This window comes from Odocoileus virginianus, chromosome 23 (genome assembly GCF_023699985.2).
Source record: "Odocoileus virginianus isolate 20LAN1187 ecotype Illinois chromosome 23, Ovbor_1.2, whole genome shotgun sequence".
NCBI lineage: Eukaryota > Metazoa > Chordata > Mammalia > Artiodactyla > Cervidae > Odocoileus > Odocoileus virginianus.
Window position 1 is genome coordinate 26688451 of NC_069696.1, and position 23154 is coordinate 26711604.

Genomic DNA, 23154 nt, shown 5'->3' on the forward strand with positions numbered 1-23154 from the left:
TGGGACAGAACATCTCACCTCATCATCCTGGTGACCACCTTTCACACCTACCTGAAAAGCAACTCTGAGTAAAACCCTCCTATGAGCCAAAGGGTAAATACTGAGGCACATGAGTTTCTGTTGAATGCATGACCTACCGAATAGAACCACTGAAGAGTATGGGATCCTGCAGAATGATTGAAAGCCTAGAACGTAGTGTGTGCAGTGGCAGTTTGGAAATGTCTATCCCATCAATGACAATCTTTCCTGTTAAAGAAAAACAAAAATGGCAGGCCTGTAATAAAACCACAAGTAAAAGAATATTTGTTTACCAATTGGAAGTGCTTTCCTAGTTCAGGATTGAAATTCAGAAGATGATGCTTTCCATGTAAGTATTAAAAACATCATGACATGTCTCTAAGAAAAACAGGCATTTTGGTGATATTTTCTTTCTTATGTATTATATTTTCTCCTAAAGGGATTTCTACTTTTTACTGTTTACATGGTTCATATGAACCAAAGGTACTCTTTTCCCTCAGTGGTCTTCTTTACAATATTTCTTTATACTGTTCCCAGCTTTATTTTCCTTCATAGGATGTTCTATTATACACATTTATTAATCTTTTGAGGGCTTCCCTGGTAGCTCAGTTGGTAAAGAATCCACCTGCAATGCAGGAGACCCAGGTTCAATCCCTGGATCAGGAAGATCCCCTGGAGAAGGAAATGGCAACCCACTCCAGCATTCTCATCTGGAAAATCCCCTGGACAGAGGAGCCTGGCAGGCTACAGTCCATGGGGTTGCAAAGAGTTGGACACGACTTAGCGACTAAACCACCACCATAGATGTTTTTAATCGTGTGGCTCAGACAGTAAAGAATCCACCTGTAATGCAGGAGACCTGGGTTCGATCCCTGGGTTGGGAAGATCCCCGGGAGGAGGGCACGGCAACCCACTCCAGTATTCTTGCCTGGAAAATCCCCATGGACAGAGGAGCCTGGCAGGCTACAGTCCATGGGGTCACAAAGAGTCGGACACAACTGAGTGACTAAGCATAGCACTCTCCCCAAACTAGAATATCAGGTTATTAAAGATGGGCATTTTTGTCTGTCTTATTCACTCATTTATTTACTTATATATTTAAAAAATCTTTTTACTTTGTAGTGGGGGATAGCTAATTAACAATATTGTGTTATATTTATTTATTTTTAATATTTGTTTTCATTTATTTTTTGGCCACACCAAGTGACATTCAGGATCTCAGTTTCCTGACTAGGGACGGAATCTGTGCCCTCTGTAATGGAAGCTCAGATGCTTAACCACTGGACTGTCCATGTTAGTTGCTCAGTCGTGTCCACCTCTTTGCAAATCTTTGCAGGAGGCCTGCCAGCCTCCTCTGTCCATGGAATTCTCCAGGCAAGAATACTGGAGTGGGTTGCTATTCCCTTCTCCAGGGGATCTTCCTGATCCAGGGATAGAACCTGGGTCTCCGACATTGCAGGCAGATTCTTTACCATTTGAGCCACCAGGGCAGCCCCAAGAAGAAAGGCTTCCCTGACCAGGAAACAAACCTGAGCCACAATGGTGAGGACGTTTACTTCTAACCACTAGACCACCATCAGAGAAGTCTCTTTGCTCATTTATTGATTGAGGAGTACAGTACAGTACAAGTAAGAAAGCAAATTCTATCGTAAATTCTATAGCTATCAACTCTTGGTAAATTTCACTGTACATGAACGTGTGCAATCTTGATGACTTTTCCTTACCTTGATTGATTTATTTTATGATCTTGTTTTGTGCAAAGATAATATTGCTCTATGAGATAAGCATGCTAAGAGAAGGATGGCAATTAGAGTCCCTTTTCTGCTGGATTTAGATTCAAGAGCAGGTAAGGTGATTAGCTTAAACTTTCTTCTGGGTGTAATATATTATCTATTAAAATCTCAATTGCCTAATGGTATTAAAAAGATAATCAGTCATCATAGTCCTCTTGGGGGCTGAAATGATGTTTCTGAACTCATGAGACTATGGCTAATCTAATATGTTCCATCATAGTGACAGTTTTTTAATGAAAAATTTCAATCAATTGTCTTGGATCTTGTAATTGGCTTATAATGCAAATCCCACAGAAAATCCTTAAAGGATCTGTGTATCATTACCAGCCATGGAAAGAGCGAGCTGCTCATCTAGAGGTGGATAGCTATCTCTTTGCTAAATCTAAGTCCCAAACCCTGCAATGACCACAGTTCAACTTCATTGTTCATAAACTGACCTCTTTATTTCACTGAGTTGTTGTGTAGATTAAATAATGTAACCTGTCAAGTATAATAAAAATGTGAAGTACTATCACTATTATCACAATGATTAGAGATAATAATATTTAAGCAATTATTGAGTTGATGGCTCCCCTTTCAGTCAAGATGGCATATGTGCTGGCCTATTTATAGGTCACTTAATAGACTAAATAATGTGACATATTTTTTCTAAAACAAATGTTAGATTACTTCCATGTATGATACTATTAATAATTTTGCAGATGAATAAATATTTTTGTATATTGTCAACATGTCCTTGGCACTTTATTAGCAATGGTCACCTCCTCCCAAAACATCCAACATTATTAAACCATGTTATTAAGAAGAGGATAATAAGAGTCATGCACTAAAATTAAAATGCAGATTATTTATCTCCTTTTTTTCCTTTAATGGAAAGAAATGTGCTTTTAGTTTGCAGGAAACTAGACAGTCTTTTTCTCTCTTCCTTCTTGAAATGCCACTTCTATCTGCTGCTCTTCATAATGAGTGGCCTTGTTTTTATTTTACTAATTTAACAAAATTCTTTAACAATAATTTCTAGAGCTGAGTTTAGTGCTAATTATTTTATTTCTCCAGTTCTTTTTTTTTTTCTTTACTCCTAAACTGTTTATCTGGGATGTGTGAATGCTCATTTGTGTCCAACTCTTTGTGACCCTGCAGACTACAGCCTGCCAAGCTCCTCTGCCCATGGGATTCTCCAGGCAAAAATACTGGAGTGGGTTGCCATTTCCTCCTCCAGGGGATCAGGGATCAAACCCATGTCTCTTGCATCTCCTTGAATTGGCAGGAAGATTCTTTGCCACTGAGCCACCCAGGAAGCCTATTTACCTGGAATACCTGCCTCAAATCATGGACTGTAGGACACAATAGTAGTTATAGCAGTAGTAATGCATGCTCAGTCATGACAGACTCTTTGTAACCCCATAGATTGTAGCCCACCAGGTTCCTCTGTCCATGGGCTTTTCCAGGCAAGAATACTGAAGTCATTCTAAATATATTTTTATAATATATATATAATTATATATATAATAATAAACATGTAAGTATATTTAGAAATATATAACTTTATATATAAATAATATAATAAATAAATAAAATAATAAATATATTATTGCAGGACTAGGTTAGTAGATGTTGCTTTTTTTTTTAAAGGGAGAGTATCACATGGCTAATAAAGAAGTTTAGTTAGTAACTCACCATCAAATATATCCACCATTCTGAAGAAAGCCAGAGATAATGATGACTTCCCACTGCCAGTGCGACCACATATGCCCACCTAAGAAAGCAACTGTCACTCAGAGAGAAGAGGACTCAGACAAAATAAAAAGTAGGCAAAGCATTTTTAACTTAGATAAGACACCATGATAAAACTGCAACTCTATTTAAACAGTTACATTAAAATTGTTGTTCTCTTCTCAGGTCTCCCTTCTGAGTTATCATTATTAAGATAACACAGGGTCTTCAAATCTTCAATGATTCCACTAGGACTCTATTTTAATTCTATATGGTTGTGTTTTTTACCTCTGTGGCTTCATTTTTCCATTTAGTATATCATTGACCTAATAAACAAGTACTCCACTTTGTCTCAGAAGTGATGATTTTATTATGTAACAAAAAGTAAAATGAGTCCATTTTTCTGCACACTTGATCTTTTTACAATAACTAAAATAAATCATTGTGGGGCCAGAGCTAGTAAAAACACAAAGGTTCTCAAGGGGACATCTGGAATGGGCATGAGCCAAAAGCTAGAAATTTTGAAAAACATGCCTATTGTTCACTTTTCTGATCATCATGGGAGATGAATGAATGGCAATACAGTTTAGAGAACGTATACTTTATCTGGATCCACTCTCTCCCTTTTCTCTTTTATGCACATAATTTGACCTATAAAGTGTAAGGAATATAATGGCAGCCCAGTGAGAAGATCCTTGACTGGCATGTTTAAGGAGCTCAAGTGGTAATGGGGTGGTTCCATCTGAGGTTCTGTATGAATTAAATCAAATGACAATAAACTCCATACCTTCTGCCCAGGTTTGATGTAAGCCTTTACATGCTTAAGAACAGGCTTTAGGTTATTTTCATATCTGACACACAGATCATGAATCTTGATCTCCCCCTCCTGAGGCCAATGTTCTGGAACTTGAGAAGGATCTGGAGGATGGAGATGGAGTAGAAGAAGAGACAGAGACAGAGAGACACAGAAGGAGGTAGAAAGAAAAGCACACATACTTATATACATTTATACATACACACATAATAACTGTTTTCTAAATTTAAGGTCATACTAAGCCTACTTCTGGGTTTAAAATTTCTTTAATTAAAAGATTATATTTATTTATTTGGATTTTGGCTGCATTGCGTGGCTTGCAAGATCTTAGGTCCCCAAACAGGGATTGAACCCTGGCCCTTGGCAGTGAGAGCATTGAGCTCTAACCACTGGCCCACTAGGGAATTCCCATACGGTTTTTTTTCTTTTAATTAACATTACATTCAGAGTAAAGGTCTCTTGATTAAGAGCTTTAAAAATAGTTTTTGTGTGTTTGTTTTGGAGCATTAACGGGCATCACGTCTCTCAGCACTTTATTGCTCAATTCTATTCCCGGTGGTTCATCTGTCAATGAATTCATTTGTTCAGTCAGCTAGTCCTCAAACATTTGAGTGATTCAGATGTGAGAGGGGTTATGAAGGGAGCTGAGAGGGAAGACATGGCTCAAGGTGATCAGTGCATCCCAGGGGACCGCATGCATGTGAGTTAGCCCCATAGGACTGCATGCGGAATCCCAGGACGGAGGCTGAGCAGAGGTGCTCTGGGAGCAGCCCAGCAGTTCCAGCAGGGTTTCAAGAGGAGATGGTGCCTGAGATGAATCTTAAAGGATAAGAGGTGGGGAAATTTGTTTCATATATATATATATATTTGTTTATATATATATGTGGAGAGAGAGAGAGAGAGAGAGAGAGAGAGAAGAACAAAGATAAAAAGAAAGCATAGCATGTTGATATGGCCAGAGTGAAAAGTATGTAGGTGGATGATGAAAGATGAGACTAGATAGGTGAGGAAGGATTGACTAATGAATGGTTGCATGTCCTTAAAGAGCTGAAGAGGTATTGAAGAATTTAGGCAACAGAATGCATATTAAGCATGAGATTTGTAATTAAGGAAGATTATTCTGCCCTCAGTATTGAATTTCCTGCCAGTTTTATCCTAGCAAGGCTAAGAATCTTGGTTATTTTAAGATCTAAACTCCTTGGCATCTAAATTAAAAAGCTCTTGAGAAAAAGAATACAACAGTTCATAGTTGAGGTTGGTAATTAATATAATAAAGTTCAAATATCCTTATGCCATTGCATGTGTGCTTATTCGTGACTGACTCTTTGTGACCCCGTGGACTGCAGCTTGTTAGACTCCTGTGTCCATGGGATTTTCCAGGCAAGAATACTGGAGTGGGTTGCCAGTTCCTTCTCCAGGGAATCTTCCCGACCCAGGGATTGAACCCAAGCCTCCAGAGGCTTCTGCATTGGCAGGCGGATTCTTTACCACTATGCCACCTGGGAACCAAGTGTCTTTATAATTTCTCTCTAAATATTACTAGGTACATCTATTTGGACTCTGGTTGTATCTAAGATTTTTTCAGGCCTAAATAATCACATCTTTTTCAGATGCAGTTGGACCTTATCAGGCAAAGTCAAGATGAGAGAGCATTCTCTGGCTATTGAAATGGAAAACAAAAGCAAAAATGACAATGTGCCTGACACACAACTAATATTCTTAAGTAACGATTTAGGTGAAACACCATAATATTCAGAACAATACCCATGGTGCCTTCATAGTTCTCAGACTCCATAGTCAGGAAACTGTTCACTTTCTTCACTGCGCCCATCTGGACCTCCACATCGGCCAAGTTCCTCACAACCCAATTCAAATAATTGGTTATCTGTGTCGGGTGACAAAAACAATGAGCATATAGCAAATAAAGTAACAGTTTTTGTGGACACTGGATATGAGGGGATAGGATGACTGGGACTGCTCACGTGGGTATAGTTCATACACACTACAGGGTATCAGAGATCAGAGAGGATGCCATGGGCCAACGTTGGCAAAGGAGGCATCTGCCCTTCTTCAATGGTCCTCTGATATCATGATTTGTGGACTGTCCTGACTTCCTTGCCCAGTGGATAGTTGATGCTTCCACTTACCTCATGTATATTCACATGGGAGTTGAAGTGAAAGTGAAGTGAAAGTCAGTCGTGTCCAACTCTTTGCGACCCCATGAACTATACAATCCATAGAGTTCTCCAGGCCAGAATACTGGAGTGGGTAGTAGCCTTTCCCTTCTCCAGGGACTCTTCCCAACCCAGGGATTGAACCCAGGTCTCCTGCATTGCAGGCGGATTCTTTACCAGCTGAGCCACAAGGGAAGCCCAAGAATGCTGGAGTGGGTAGCCTATCCCTTCTTCAGCGGATCTCCCTGACCCAGGAATCAAACCAGAGTCTCCTGCATGGCAGGCAGATTCTTTACCAGCTGAGCTATCAGGGAGGCCCCCACGGGAGTTAGTGTTCCTACATGGGTGGTGAGCAACTCAGGACAAGAATCTCAAACAACCTTGGGAGAACTCTGACCACAGTGTTTCAGGAGTTCCTAAAAATTGGTTCAAAATGTCAGAAATGAATCCATGCCATCCTAAAACGCTGGGTTTAGGCCCAAATCTACTATTATTTGCAGGCTATCATCTTGTTATGAATTTCTAACTAGTCCTCTAACATCCATGAATAAGAGTTGATGATGACTACAGAAAGAACCTCAAGTGCGGTACAAGAGAGAGAGAGAGAGAGGTTTTCATCCATACTTACCGTAAGTGCATATAGAAGACCTAAGCCCACCAATCCAGAATTGGAAGACCCACTAATGGATGCAATAGATGCAGTGAGGACAATGCAAGCTCCCAGATAATCCTAAAAAAGAGTGAGAAAAAATGTTAAAAGATTTCCCCTAAGTTCTTAAAATCAAGGATCTCATTCTACCTGGATGATCACTAACAGAACAGACGTTACTCACTGCGTGTCCTGTAAGGAAGGTTTCCGAACAAGGTTACAGAAGGTAGGGAAGAATAATAACTCACAGTCTTAGGACTGGAAAGGAAGTGATGCAAGGCTCTGATTATATCTGAAAGCAGATAATGCTTTCAGAGATGTTAAATACCTGGTCAGAAATTAAGCTGCAATTTTTGGCATGACCAGGATCAGATGCAAGATTTTTTTCTTTCTTTCTTTTTTTCTTATCTACTGCATTTTACCAGACAAGCAATTATTTTTAACTTAACTTTCTACCTTGAATTTCATGTGCGCTTATACAGGGTTGGGATTAGCTCTCTTGTATGCTAATTCAAAATCACTCCAAAATCACTGCAGATGGTGATTGCAGACATGAAATTAAAAGACGCTTACTCCTTGGAAGGAAAGTGATGACCAACCTAGATAGCATATTAAAAAGCAGAGACATTACTTTGCCAACAAAGGTCCGCCTAGTGAAGGCTATGGTTTTCCCAGTGGTCATGTATGGATGTGAGAGTTGGACTGTGAAGAAAGATGAGCGCTGAAGAATTGATGCTTTTGAACTGTGGTGTTGGAGAAGACTCTTGAGAGTCCCTTGGACTTCAAGGAGATCCAACCAGTCCTAAAGGAGATCAGTCCTGAATGTTCATTGGAAGAACTGATGCTGAAGCTGAAACTCCAATACTTTGGCCACCTCATGCAAAGAGTTGACTCAATGGAAAAGACCCTGATGCTGGGAGGGATTGGAGGCAGGAGGAGAAGGGGACAACAGAGGATGAGATGGTTGGATGGCAACACCGACCCGACGGGCATGGGTTTGGGTGGACTCTGGGAGTTGGTGATGGACAGGGAGGCCTGACGTGCTGCGGTTCATGGGGTTGCAAAGAGTTGGACATGACTGAGTGACTGAACTGAACTGAACTGAATGCTAATTCAAGGCCTTTGCAGAAATTTATATCTAGTGAGCTTGTTGGGATTTGTATCAATATCTGAATTTTTTGTCGATAATATGGACTCAGAGTCTGGGACATTAAATCTACAGATTGCATAGAAATAGGAATAAGTGTAATTTTTCTTCCTACATTAGAAATATGAACATGTCTTAGAATATCTGAATTGATTATGACTCAACGATAAACTCTTTCCAGATAATTTAAAAATTAATTAAGGTCAACCTTAAACTCAAAGGAGAGATGGGGGGCACCTGTCTATTTTCTACACCCTCTTCCACCTCCATTTCCCAACATTCTTAGGCACTGTTATGTCTAGGATAAGAAATTTCACTTTTTAAAAGATTTGTATATCAGGAGATTTATTTCAGTGCTGTTATTATTGGAAAAAATTGAAAAAAAAAAAAAAAAAAGGAAATTTTCCTACTATGTGAAAGTTGCTCAGTTGTGTCCGACTCATTTTGATCCCATGTACAATACAGCCCATGGAATTCCTTAGGCCAGAATACTGGAGTGGGTAGACTTTCCCTTCTCCAGGGGATCTTCCCAACCCAGGGATCAAACCCAGGTCTCCTGCATTGCAGGCAGATTCTTTACCAGCTGAGCTACCAGGGAAGCCCTAGAATACCTATACCAGGGAAGCACAGAATCAATAAATAAATCATCATACAGATATGTGATGGTATTGTATATTTTGCTGTGATTAAAGATAATGTTTTAAACATTTTAATAATGAGAAATGGTCATCATTTTACATCGAATAAAAAATGCCAGGCACAAAACATGCAGCAGGATTTTTAAATTATAAAACATTATATAAATTTTATGTGTTTATTTCTTAAAGATAATATAAATGTTAACAAAATGTTAATGAAATTTCCCATAGTCAATAGAATCATTAAAATTTGTCAAGTTGATGTGTCACACATGCCAGAAGCAGGTCAAATTTCAGGCATGAACACTTTCTAGAATTATCTCAAGTCTCATCTTACTGGTGATGATCTTCTCTAGCAAGATACACCTCTGATACCTTAAAAAAATAACTAGTAACTAGGTGAGAAGATTTTAATGACAGTAAGAGAGTGTTTAACATGCTGAAATCAAGAATGGTTTCTCAAATCAGCTCACACATGTGCATCCCAGCATCTATTTTCTTTTAATTATTTATTTCTATTTTATTTAAAGATTTCTTTTTTTATGTGGGCCATTTTAAAACTCTTTATCAAACTTTTTACAATACTGCTTGCCTTTTATGTTTTGTTTTTTTAACTACGAGTCACATGGGATCTTAGTTCCCTGAACAGGGATCGAACCCACACCTCCTACACTGGAAGGTGATGTCTTAACCACTGGAGAGCCAGGGAAGTCCCTCTGCAATTTTTAAATTAGCACCAAAGATCAACTTGTTGGGGAGCTATCAATGATCCCAGCCTTGGAACCACAGGTCTGGGTTCAAATGATGCCTTTGTCAATTACCAGCTAACACACTTAGATGAGTCAGTTTCTTCTTTGAAACTCAGTTTCTTCTTTGGGAAATAGAAATAGTACCTAATTTACAGGGATTTTGAAAGGAAAAAAAAAATCAGTTAGATTTTCCTACCTCCATTTTAACAGGATGTCCTTTTCCCCCCTTGGATGATTTTCGAATGTTTGAAGCAAGCTTAAAAGCTTATGTGCATCATAAAACATCAAAAGTTAAAACAGCACTAAAATTTAATTCTGTCATGATTCCCATGGTCTTTACAAAGAATAAAGAAAGAAATCATGAGATTTAATCCCTCGAGACAGTAAATTCCATAGAGTGAGTAAATACTCCGTTGATAGCTCCTTCCGTTGTATCCAGTGTATTCATTTATTAACAGCTTGTCACTTCCCAATCAGACCCCTCTTTATTTGAAGCAACAACTATATGAATGTAGAATCTAACCAGCCGGGGCTGTTTTTTTATATTTTATAAACACCAATGTGTTCCCCTAAATACTTCTAAAATATTTATAACAATATGAATTTTTCCTTCCCATGCTCTCGTTAAAGTTAATACTTTTAACGCTATGTTAGAAATTTGTTATTCCCAATATTAGCTTTTCTAAAGATACTCATGAAGAGTTTATGTGATAAATCTCAGAAAGTAAGTTAGCACTAGGAGATACTTCCAGCAAGATACTCCCAGCATGATACAAAGAAATATTCCAGTCAGTGTCTAAGAAATTTCTGTGGGCAACATACAATCTAAGGCAGGGGCCCCCAATCTCTAGTATTTTAGGCCTGTTAATCTGAGGTGGAGCTGATGTAATAATAGAAATAGAGTGCACAGTAAATGTAATACACTTGAATTACCCCTAAACCACTCCCCATTCCCTGGTTCATGGAAAAATTGCTTTCCATGAAACTGGTCCCTGGTGTGAGAAAGGTTGGGGACCCCTGCTTTAAGGGTTTGAAACAATGTATGTTTTTATTAGTTTCTATTCTCCACTTCCTCCTAGATGACCTCAGAAGGGCCTCAATCATTCATCTATCTTTCCATTCATTCAGTGGTCTTTTAAAGGTATATATAACTTCCCTGCTTAGAATTATCAATGCCTTCCTACTGAACTTATAATGAATTCAGACTCTGATGAATTACAAAGCCGCAGATGATGCGAAGTCTGGGTTCTAGACCTTGCCTCCTCTGACCTTATCTGAGATTCCTTTCCTAGTCCTTCACTGTGCTCCAATTATGCTGGACTGCCTGTCTTCGGTCAGATAAACTGGGACCTGTGACCCTTTACTGTGGTGCCTGAACCTGAACAAACGAATCCTCCAGCAAGAAAGTACAAAGAAACTCAAAGGGACTAAAAATAATGGCACGCATGCGCCGTTGGGGTCATTACTTACAATAAGATACAAAAAGGCTGTAGATCAACGGCCATTTCTAAGGTGCCAGGAACAGAAGCATGGTACTGCATATGATCCCTGCACACAGTACCATCAAGGGGTGGGCAGACCACTTAAGCTACTCTTCCTCCTCAACCCACCAATTCACCCCTACATTCAACCCATTTAAGGAATCAGCACTCCCTGAAATGTTAGGGTGAAGTGTTAAACTGTTAGACCACCAGATAAGTGCCCAAGGCATAGCTTTTTGAAGTTAGAGCAGATTTTTCAGGGGGTGAATCCATTGCCAAATTCCATAATCTAGTAAATTCAAATAGATATAAGAGTTTAAAAACCAGTATGTCTGCAGTTTGTGGCACTAGTGGTAAAGAACCTGTCTGCCAATGCAGGAGACATTAGAGACTCAGGTTCAACTCATAGGTCAGGAAGATCCCCTGGGACGAGGCATGGCAACCCACTCCAGTATTCTTGCCTGGAGAATCCCTTGAACAAAGGTGGGCTACGGTCCACAGGGTCATGAAGAATCAGACACGACGGAAGCAACTTAGAGCACAGGCACAGGTCTGCAGTTTAGTATCTAAAACAAAGTTATTTTATTTTTTATAAAAAATATTTTTTTATCATTTTCTTTCTTTTTTAAAAAAGTGCTACTTGTGTTGTCTTTTACTTATATCAGTGAGATACTTTCCAGCTCATTCCTGGATTACCACCCCTGCTCAATAATATTTTTTTCTAAGAAACTGGAGATTTTTTTGGAGGCATTTGATCAGAATTTTACCTGATCTGAATACGAGGGGAAGCTCATTTGTGCATGTTTATCAAGAAATCTCATAGCAAAATAACTAAATTCCAATCACCTCCCTTCCAATAGTACTGTAAGAGTAACAGGCATGTGAAATTGACAGATAATATGAGTTTATGTTAGTTCCCCATTTCCACTTCCTTTACCATTAAACTTAACTAGTTTAATGAATTATACAGTGATTCTAGCTTTCCACACCTCCTTTCCTTTCCACTGCAAAAATACATGTGAACAACAAAATGGCTTAAAAGCAGTAAGAAAGGACAAGCAGATAATCTGAATTAGCTCACGTGCAAGCAGCACATGTCCTCCCATTAAGGCTTTCTATGATCCTACCCAATCAGTTCATTGAAGAAAACACTTTCAGTCAAAATGATACAATGGAAAGAGAGATTCTGCTTAGGAAACAGAAGCTACGACACATGTGAATTTCCATTCTTAAAGAGGACCCAACCACAGGAGATTTGTATTAGTGATAAATTATAACTTCCATTGAGTTTGGGAACTCAACACTTCCCTCCAGAAGGGAAGCCTTTGATCCCCAGGTCAAAAGAGAGGCCTCTGGTCAGATTTCTAGTGATTCAATGACCTCTATCTCTATGTGGGATTATAGTGAAAATAATAATTTTCCATAAAACAACCTCATAAGTAGTTATAAGAATACCATCTCTCTCTTTTTTCATAGTCTTCAGAAATCCATGTCTAAAAACAAAAAGTCAATGTTTATGGTTCCACCGAGTGTCTGGGTCTTCACATGACAAGATCAACGCACACCTGTCTATAATGGAGTTGTAAACACTCAAAACAGCTCTGTACTGTTTCACAAAATAGACTCTCATACAAGTTCACCCTGAAGATTATTTTCACTTTAGCCTGTTGATTCTAAAGACTTTTTTTTTTTTTTTTGGCTTCTTGATGTGATTTTTCTTTTATCCTTTCACCACACAGCAAGACAAAGCCTTGGAAAGACACCCTTTAGATAGAGTTACACAATTTTTGCAAATGGAAACACCAATGCCAAAGAACTGGAACTGTTTAGTGCAGAGGGATGAACAGCAAATGCTGTGCTGAACAAAAGAACGTAAGCAGCATTCAAAGGTTAGGCTGCAGTGACACATTGCACATGACTGTGGTCCACTTCACTTGGCACCCAGAGGAGAAACACTCCCTTCCCCTGCCAAACAAACCTGGGTGGTCACAGTCTGGCTACTTTTCTACCAGCCAAATTATTCTTTTAGGTTCTTGTCCTTTTCTGAGTGCTATGTGCTGTGACCTTCATTTTTTCACCCCAGTTCAGAATAAGCATGAAATGAACATGGTGGGCAGGCTACATCTTGTATGGCTAACACTCTTCAGCCAGAAAAAGGGAATACTTTGTAATTGTCTTTTGTGTGTTAGTCACTCTGTCGTGTCTGATTCCTAGAGACCCTATGGGCTGTAGCCCACCAGGTTCCTCTGTCTATGGGGATTCTCAAGAATACTGGAGTGGGTTGCCATGCCCTCCTTCAGGGGATCTTCCTGACCTAGGGATCGAACCTAGGTCTCCTGCACTGCAGGCAGATTCTTTACCCACTGAGTCACCAGGGAAGCCTCTGTAATTGCCTTAATACTTATCTAGCATGAACAGAACAAGAAATGAAAGCCATATATTTGGAAAAAAAAGGATAATAAAAATTGGATGGGGCTTGGGGATCTTCCCGAATTCAAAAAAGGTATTTTTATCCTTTTATCCCTTACTTCTCTTGGAGATTGAGTGTCCACAGAATCCAATGGCATTGCTCCAGAAAACTAAAATTGTGAATGAAGAAAAAAGGAAAAACAGTCACGGGAAACTATGGTAAGCTTTCTCCTCTTTCTCTCCATGGAGGTCATTTTGTTGTTCAGTCATCAGTTGCACTCTTTGCGATCCCATGGACTGTAGCACGGCAGGCTTCCCTGTTTCTCACTATCTCTCAGAGCTTGCTCAAACTCATGGCCATTGAGTCAGTGATGCCATCCAACCATCTCAGCTTCTGTGGCTCCCTTCTCCTCCTGTCCTCAATCTTTCCCAGCATCAGGGTCTTTTCCAAAGAGCTAACTCTTTGCATCAGGTGGCCAAAGTATTGGAGCTTCAGCTTCCGCATCAGTTCTTCCAGTGAATATTCAGGAGTCATTTGCTTTAGGATTGACTGACTTGATCTCCTTGCGGTCCAAGGGACTCTCAAGAATCAGCAGCACAGTTCAAAAGCACCACAGTTCTTCAGCGCTCAGCCTTCCTTATGATCAGGAACTCCCACATCCACACATGACTACATGACTAGATGGACTTTTGTCAGCAAACTGATGTCTCTGCTTTTGAATATGCTGAGTTGGTGAGCTCCTCAGATCCGCATCAGGAGACCTGCTGGCCTTTTCTGAACTCTTCCTAAGGTTGCTCCCGTCCTGGTACCAACTGGCTGTGCTTCTGCTATGGGAGCTCCCAGATTATTTGTGATAAGGAGACATTTTTGTTAATTTGCTGGTTTACATATCAAAGAATAGGGAATGGAGGCAGCTGTGTTGATACTGCAGATAAGATCAATGCAGCATCAGTGGGCCAGATAGAGGTTTTCATTATTATCTTGTTGTAAATGACTTACAACGCAGAAAGTATCCAGCTGCGGGGTTCAAAGAGCAGTTCACACCCCAGTCTCCAAGGTCCTATATCTGAACGTTTATATTTCTCATATTTCTGAAACAAGATCCATTTATTTCAAACTGAAATTGTGTCTCCAGTAACGCACAGTAGTAATGAGGTCATTTACATGTGTACAGTTGGGAGAAAGGTTATTTCCTAATTAGAGTTATCTGTTCTATTTATTCAACACTCCTATTGTGGAACATATGTTCTTGGATTATAGCATTTATATTCAAATAAACAGTCTAATATTCTAAATATTCTGGTTCTAATGAAAACCCTGTACTTTCAGTGTGCAGAATAGTAGAATAAATCTGACTGGTTTCAAGTTGGATTTCTGCGATTGTCTAGAAGGGTATGTGTGCATGTGAGTTTGTGTGTGTGTGTGTGTGTGTGTGTGTGTGTGTGTATGTGTATGTGCTAAGTTGTCTCAGTCACATCCAACTCTTTGCAACCCATGGACGGTATCCCACCAGGCTCCTCTGTCCATGGGATTCTCCAGGCAAGAACACTGGAGTGGGATGCCATGCCCTCCTCCAGGGGATCTTCCCAACCCACGGATCATACCAGGGTCTCTTATGTCTCCTGCATTGGCAGGCAGGTTCTTTATACCCATATAAACTTATTGATAAACAAATATGAGAGATGAAAGAGACAAAATCATCCACAAAAGACTCTCGACCTTGAATTCTATCAGCAGATATGCCTGGAATGTTGCAATAATCAACAAGTTTCTTAACAAATTTTATATTTATTCATCAGGAATAGAGCAAAGGACTCTATAACTTTTTTGTGTTGGTTTTTAAGGGACAGATCTGGTAATGAGACCAAATAGCAAGTTGTGGAAAGATTATAATACACAGAAAAGAAAAAAAGACACAAAAACAGATGTGTTATAAGGTAACAGAATGAATGGCAGATTCTCCCCTTCCTTTTTCAAATATCATATTTCTTTCTTTTTTTTTTTTTAGATTTCTACAAGTGGAACTAGAATTCATTTATATTCAAGTAGGTCCAGCTGCCTTTAATGGGGGAGTTAAGTAGCGGGATATGAGTCAAGCTAAACTAACCCACCCTGAATCTGGCTGCTATTTCTCTCTAATTTTTCCTGAACTTCCCTTTCTTGGCAGTCTGAACGCTCTAATATCTTGTCTTCTGGCTGCAAGAGCAGAACATATGGTTTGCTTGAAGATTCTTGTTAAACGTTTGTCCATTAACCTGACAGTAGGAAGTGCTAAAGAGGAGAAGCAGGAGTCAAGTCAGACACTCACCTCAAGTCCAAAGCAAACACACTCGCCCCTAAAAAACACACTTGATCTTCAACATCAGGAAAATCAAACACAAAGGAAACTACTGACATTTCACCCCCTGTGATTTTAGGACATTCTCTGATTAGGCTGTTTCATCACTAGTTCTGTTATTCAGATATGCTTTCTTTTCCTCGGAGAAAACAGATTTGAGCAAACACACAGAAGCTTAAAGCAAGGATTTAGGGTCTGGGTAAGATCTAGGAATAGTATTGTGTTTCTGTTATAAATCCCAAACACTTCGCCTGCCTTTCTGTTACTTATAGGTAATTGGAAAATCTCTGCCCTGCCCCCTCCCAACCCCCACAGTGATCTGGAAGAAATTTCTTATCTATTTAAAATTTTTGAAATATAATTGTGCTATGTTGCTGGATAATTTCTACACAACAACACAACACAACACAACACAATATAGTGGTAGAGAATCTGTTATTAGTGACAAATTATGACAACTACAGCTTATAGGGGGGACCCGAGATTCTCTATCAATTATGTTATCCATCCATCAACCACTCAGATTTTAATTTGGGCTCCTTCCTTTCCACTTTATCAAATTCCCATTCCCAGATGCCCTCTCTGATCCACTGAGTTTTGAAAAAGAGCCTTCATATGGCAGGGATGCTTAATCAGTGGAAGTGAAGTTCTTAACAATAATGCAGATAAACCTCCTTTTCCTTTTCACAAACTGATAGATAATTATTTTTAAAGAAAAGATGACAGTCAACTCATCATTTCTACCAAAATTGCTTATTCGTACTGCAGATTACACAGCCCAGTCTGCAAACGACATCTCCTTCCCTCTGGAACTTGGGTCTAACCTATCTCCTCTTTCATTTATTAGGAGTGGTTGACTTATTAACCACTTACCAAGGCAGGTACCATTTCCATTCATTTATTCATTCATCCATGCATCCATCCATTCAAGACATTTGTTGAGTGTACCTCCCAATAAGTGAGCTACAGGGCTTATATTACTATTTTTAAACCTAACACACCCATGAAGTCATATTCCTAGTTTACAAATGGCAAACTGCGACCCAAATAAATTTGTTAACTTGCTAGACCAAGTCTGTACAATGCCGAAGCTTATACCCATTCTCCTCCTTTATACAGGACAAAAGAAGGCAACAGATGAATAACTGCAAGTTTTTACATTTGGGCTAACATAACCCTCCACTGGCTTAAAATAGAAAGCTGCCATCTCTTCCAGGCTGGGCTAGTTCAGTAGAAGTGAGTACATCTGTTCACTTGTCAAATTTTTTGGGGAAAAAAAAAAACACCTGAAGTTATACAAATATTTGCTATTCCATTAACTTATGTCATCTGGCCACTAATGAACACAAAATGAATTTTTGCTTTTGGGGCTATCTGTCTTGCCATTAGCTAAAAACATCATGACAGATTTCATCCATACCATAAACAAACCTGAGCTAAAGTCCAGAAAATGTGGAGTGAGTGCTAAATCTCAGTGGAAGCCTAGTTTTTACAACTGTCTCCCTCTTTGCATCAGGCCTCTTCTCTGTGTGGTTTCCATTTCGAAATCATGAAATGAACGTACCGTTCTGACCTCCAGCCATCTGTTGGCAGCTGAGAGGAATAAGTAGGCAATGTTGTTAGTGTCTGTCAGTTCCAGCATTCGTTGCTTAAATCTGGCCTCATGCCTGCAGAAAACAAAAATATTATGATGCTAGCCACACAACAGGAGAAATAATAAAAAACAGTCACACTTCCTACTACATTATTTACTCCACACGGTGACGAACTGGTGGGATGGAATGACTAGTAAACGGACTACTTACAAATAAAGGCCAGCTGCTACTGCTCTCTCGCACCCTTCCTGAGAGATGGCATGGAGCAGTAGTTCCTTCCTTTCTCAACCTCTGCTGCAGAAAGGAATGTTTCCGACGACAAAGTCCTACTAAAGATCATTTCATAAATTTCTACGTAAGGATAGTAACCGTGAAAACAAGGCACGGCCAGTGTCTCAAGGGCCCTACATAACCCAGAAGAAGTTGTACAGAAATGCAATACATATGACCTAGATTTTACTGCATGTATCTTACTTTTCCACAAGGCATGGGCGGAGTTGGGTAGAAGGAACTAGAAGAGACTCACGAAAGACAGGAAACTATGGGTTTGTAACAGGCAAATATATATACCTTAAAAATGTTCTTTTCGCTCAGTTTCTGGCAATCAAAGGACAATGAGGTGGCAAGAGGTAGAGGATGAGGGTCCTTGGGAATGGCAGATGTCCTTGTTAAGCAAGGTATCTTACGTCTCAAAGTTACAAATTATTTTTAAGAATGGTCATTGCATGAAAGAAGCCCTTGGTGTGTAGTATTTATGGGGATCTGAGTCGGACACGACTGAGCAACTTCACTTTCACTTGTCACTTTCATGCATTGGAGAAGGAAATGGCAACCCACTCCAGTGTTCTTGTCTGGAGAATCCCAGGGATGGGGATGCCTGGTGGGCTGCCGTCTATGGGGTCGCACAGTTGGACACGATTGAAGCGACGCAGCAGCAGCAACAGCAGGACACATACACATGTTCCCTGGTGACTTCAATGGTAAAGAATCTGCCTGTGATGCAGAAGACTCCTAGTTCAATCCCTGGAACTATGAGAAGATCCCCTGGAAAAGGAAACAGCAACCCACTCCAGTATTCATGCCTGGGAAATCCTATGGACAGAGGAGCCTGGCGGGCTACAGTCCATGGGGTTGCAAAGAGTCAGACATGACTTAGCAATTAAACAACAACATGACACATACAGTTTAGATACTGATGCTGGGTCAAATTAAGTTCATTCTTGGTGATCAACATAATCAGACCAAATTCTGTGTAACCTTTGTTACAAAGGAAACTTCTAATAAAAACCTCATCCAGGAATTTCCTTGGTGGTCCAGTGGTTAAGAATCTGCCTGGGAGTGCAGGGGATGCTGGTTCAATCCCTAGCCTGTGAACTAAGATTCTTCATGCTGCACAGTAACTAAGCCCAAATGTTGCAACTAAAACCTGATGCAGAAAAATAAATAAATATTGTTTAAAAAGAAACTTCATCCATTTGAACATGGGAGCTACTTCTCACAGAAACTCATGTTCCATGTTGATAAATCTTTTCTACATCACAAAAATAGTCTCTCTTTATTTTTCAATTATTTTCCCTGGGTAACAGAAACAATGGAAAGCTGGATCATATAAACAAAATAACTGATTGGAAGGTTGGAGGAAGTGCCAAATTCAACTTTCTGTGGCTTCGGCTTATCTTACAGAGACCTCCTGTCTATGTGTTATGTTTGCAGAGAATAACCAAATTTCATCTGACAGCCTGATGGTGATTCCTCGTTGATAAAAGACTGCTCCAAGTACCCGCCCCCCCCCCCCACCATCGCCCCAAATCTTCCAATCAATTTGCAAAAGTTTACAGTAAACTATCACTATGTCAAAAATGAAGAAGTCCGGGGTAGGGTGTTCACTTGGCCCGTGTAGCCATCCATACAGGCCAATATAAAGCAGATAGTTGGGATTTATCCAGTCAATCTGATCACTCCAACATGCCAAACCAGAAAAATCAGATAATTGAGTCAGACAGCAACATCTGATCTACGATAATCAAAGGATTTGACAATCAGAGCCAAATAATTACCTCACTTTGAGTTATGTAGCCTTGACCCAAATGCCATGCACAGGAGGACCTGCGCTGAATAGCAATACACTGGGCGGGACGAATCAGACAGAGAAACAGGACTAGCCTCATCATGACCCTCATACAGATGTGCGCTTAGTCACCCAGTCATGTCCGACCCCATGGACCGTAGCCCACCAGGCTCCTCTGTCTATGGGGATTCTCCAGGCAAGAATACTGAAGTGGTTGCCATGCCCTCCTCCAGGGACCTTCTCAACCCAGGGATCGAACCCAGGTCTCCCGCATTGCAGGCCAATTCTTTCCTAGCTGAGCCACCAGGGACAGAATAAATAATTAACATAGGATGACTCACAGTTATAGGATTTACTGAGATAGTGGATCTCAACTGTGAACAGATATATCCAATTCTGCATTTGCATTATTGGGTGGATTTTCACCCACTCATTCAGGAACATTTAGCAAGCATGAACTCAAAGCGAGACATCACAGCATATATGTATGAACAAGACACAACCTCTGCCCTAGAGAAGCACATTGTCCAGTGAAAGAGGTAAGCCTGGTATTGTAGTATGAGCAAGTAAAGATGGCTCAACACAGAAGCCAATCATAAAGGCCCTATGTGAAAAATGCTACGTGAATATAAAGGAAGGCGAAGGTTTGCACTGGCTAAAAGACCAGAATGGCAGGGAATAGGGTGGAGGGTGGGGAGAGATGGATAAACCATCTCTGGGATGGACTGGGAAGATGGACTGAATGAGGTTTTAAGAAATAGGCTGAATTTTTTAGGGCTTCCCTGGTGGCTCAGATGGTAAAGCATTTGCCTGCAATGCGGGAGACCTGGGTTCGATCCCTGGGTTGGGAAGATCCCCTGGAGAAGGAAACGGCAACCCACTCCAGTACTCTTGCCTGAAAAACTCCATGGATGGATGAGCCTGGTAGGCTACAGTCCATGGGATCACAAAGAGTCGGGCACGACTGAGCAACTTCACTGGTTCACAGAATATTTCAGGTGGACAAGGAGGGACAAAAGCATTGGAAGTATCGGCAACAACATGAACTAAGGAACAGAAATGAGAAAACAAGGTCAGGAACTGGAGTCAGGGTCCCCCTTCCTAGAGGGCTGTGATGATGGAGAGATGTGGGGAGGGGGAAACTTGGACCAAAGCCTGTGGACTCCAGTTAAGACGAACATCCAACACTTCATTGCGACAAAGTGTTTTGTCTGGGACTCTTCTTCCTCTCCCTCTAGTTTGGGGATATTGTTGCAGATACACTCTTAAAGAGTTTGTAAATGGAGCTGGCAACAGTCTGAAGCAGCAGTGAAAGGGGAGGGGTGGAAATGCAGCGAACATTCTTTCTGTGTGTTTCTATTTGGCAAGAACCCTTCTGTTTTCCTAATGGAAACTTTGACACACTCAGTCTGTATCTTTTCATCCACATCCAGCTCATCTTCTGAACATTCTTAGACCTTTATTCTGTCAGGCCAAAAAAAAAAGTAGGAAAGGTCACTGAAATCTCAGTCTAATTTAACTGTGATCCTCTGGTGGTAAACTACTTGAGGTTAGTTCATGCTGCCTCTGAGTACACCGTGAACCCTGAACGCAGGGGAGGAAAGCAGCCTAATCAGTAAATACAAACTTTCCAGAGAGCTGACGACTCTGGGGATTCTTACTAGCCTGAAAGAGAGGAAGAAGCAGATGGAAAAGAATGTGTTTGATTCTAAACTGTTGTTCACTTGCTAAGTCGTGTCTGCCCCTTTGAGACCCACGCACTGTAGTCCACTGGCCTCCTCTGTCCATGCGATTTTCTAGGCAAGAGTACTGGAGTGGGTTGCCATTTCCTACTCGAGGGGATCTTCCTGCTCCAGGGATCAAACCTGCATTTCCTGCATTGGCAGGTGGATTCCTTACCACTGGGCCATCTGGGAAGCCTCATTCAAGTCTTAGGTGATATGTCATAGTTTGTCCTTCTTAGAGCTCCCTAGAATTTTCCTGATGTAAAATTAGGAAGAGTCAAGCCAAATTCTGCTCACGTGTCTAGTGACGAATAGACGATTAAATGAAAAATTTAAACCTTGACTTTCGGTCAAGTTTCTCTTTCATTTGAGACCGTGCTCATTTTCTTCAAGATGTTTTACATGGTCCAGTCCTCGTCATTCTCAGTGAATGATCTCACTTGTTATTCAGGGAGAAGACAGAGGCTGTTTTCTGTTCCACCTGCCAGCTTGCCTGAATCAGGCCACTGCTTGTTCCCTACCTGCCATGTTATCCCAACCATTTCCCCTGTGGTATTTATCTGGGGTAGAAATAAAAGGCCATATCTTTGGAGTCTTTCTATATTCATTGCAAGACTAGCAGTTGGCATGTGTTCAAAACTCAGATAAATTAACTCGAAAGGACTTTGCTGAAAAAATGAAATTCTTAACATGGTGTACTCATGAGTACCACTGGGCGTTGCTGGCTACTATTAGAACACAAATTATGTCTTAGTCAGTTCAGTTCAGTCGCTCAGTCATGTGTGACTCTTTGCGACTCCATGAACCACAGCATACCAGGCCTCCCTGTCCATCACCAACTCCCGGAGTTCACCCAAACCCATGTCCATTGAGTTGGTGATGCCATCCAACCATCTCATCCTCTGTCATCCCCTTCTCCTCCTGCCGCCAATCTTTCCCAGCGTCAGGGTCTTTTATGTCTTAATACCTACATTCAAAGTCAATCAATGATTCTTCCACCTCTGATAAAAGGTGTTGCACACTTTGATGGGAAAACACATCTCTGTGAAAACTATAAATGCTCCACTATGAAATCTAGGTAGATTTATGCAGAAATTCTGTGGTACATGTTGTAGATAGTGGCTGTATCTTTATATTCTACTTTTGACTCTATTATATACACACTTTTATGTGATTCAAATATTTCTTAGGTTAGAAAACTCTCTGATTGAAATCGTTTGCATTTAGTGCTGCAGAAAGATATAACATTTTAACAAGTTTATTTTCTAGATTAAATATAACATTCAAGGATGCCACCTCCTTTTCTGATTTTACCTGAATAGAGAAAATAGAGCCAGGTAATTTTTTGAGTATTAGGTAAACTCTCTTGATGAAAATCTTGGGATATTGCTTCAATGTTTACCAACATTGAAGAAAAACTATTTAAAGCCTGAAGTAACTTTGGTGTAATAATATTTCTTTTATTATTATTATTAATACATGTATTTTAGCTTCTATGTTACTTCTTTGCTAATCACTGTGGTTAATGCTTTAGGTGTGTATGCTCAGTTGCATCCAACTCTTTGTGACCTCACAGACTATAGCCTGCCAGGCTCCTCTGTCCATGGGATTGTCCAAAAAGGACACTGGAGTGAGTAGCCACTGCCTCCTCCAGGGAATCTTCCCAATCCAGGGATTGAACCACCGTCTCCTGCACTGCAGGCAGATTTTTTTTTACCACTGAGCCACTGGGGAAGCCAATGCTTTACATGAAAAGTGAAAGTCACTCAGTCCTGTCCGACTGTTTGCAACCCCATGGACTATATATAGCCCACTAGGCTCCTCTGTCCATGGGATTCTCCAG

At 40.3% G+C, this 23154-nt stretch overlaps 1 protein-coding gene across 4 annotated transcripts in view; it reads right to left on the bottom strand.

The window, feature by feature from the left end:
- ABCC9 (ATP binding cassette subfamily C member 9) overlaps positions 1 to 23154 on the bottom strand; it is a 148999-nt gene that overhangs the window by 16684 nt on the left and 109161 nt on the right. For all 4 annotated transcript variants that reach the window (XM_070453746.1, XM_070453744.1, XM_070453747.1 and 1 more), the window contains 6 exons: positions 17489 to 17591; positions 7141 to 7242; positions 6103 to 6223; positions 4312 to 4442; positions 3489 to 3567; positions 138 to 246 (listed from right to left, as the gene is read on the bottom strand). In XM_070453746.1, coding sequence (XP_070309847.1) covers positions 138 to 246; positions 3489 to 3567; positions 4312 to 4442; positions 6103 to 6223; positions 7141 to 7242; positions 17489 to 17591 — 645 coding nt within the window. The remainder of the gene's footprint in view (positions 1 to 137; positions 247 to 3488; positions 3568 to 4311; positions 4443 to 6102; positions 6224 to 7140; positions 7243 to 17488; positions 17592 to 23154) is intronic.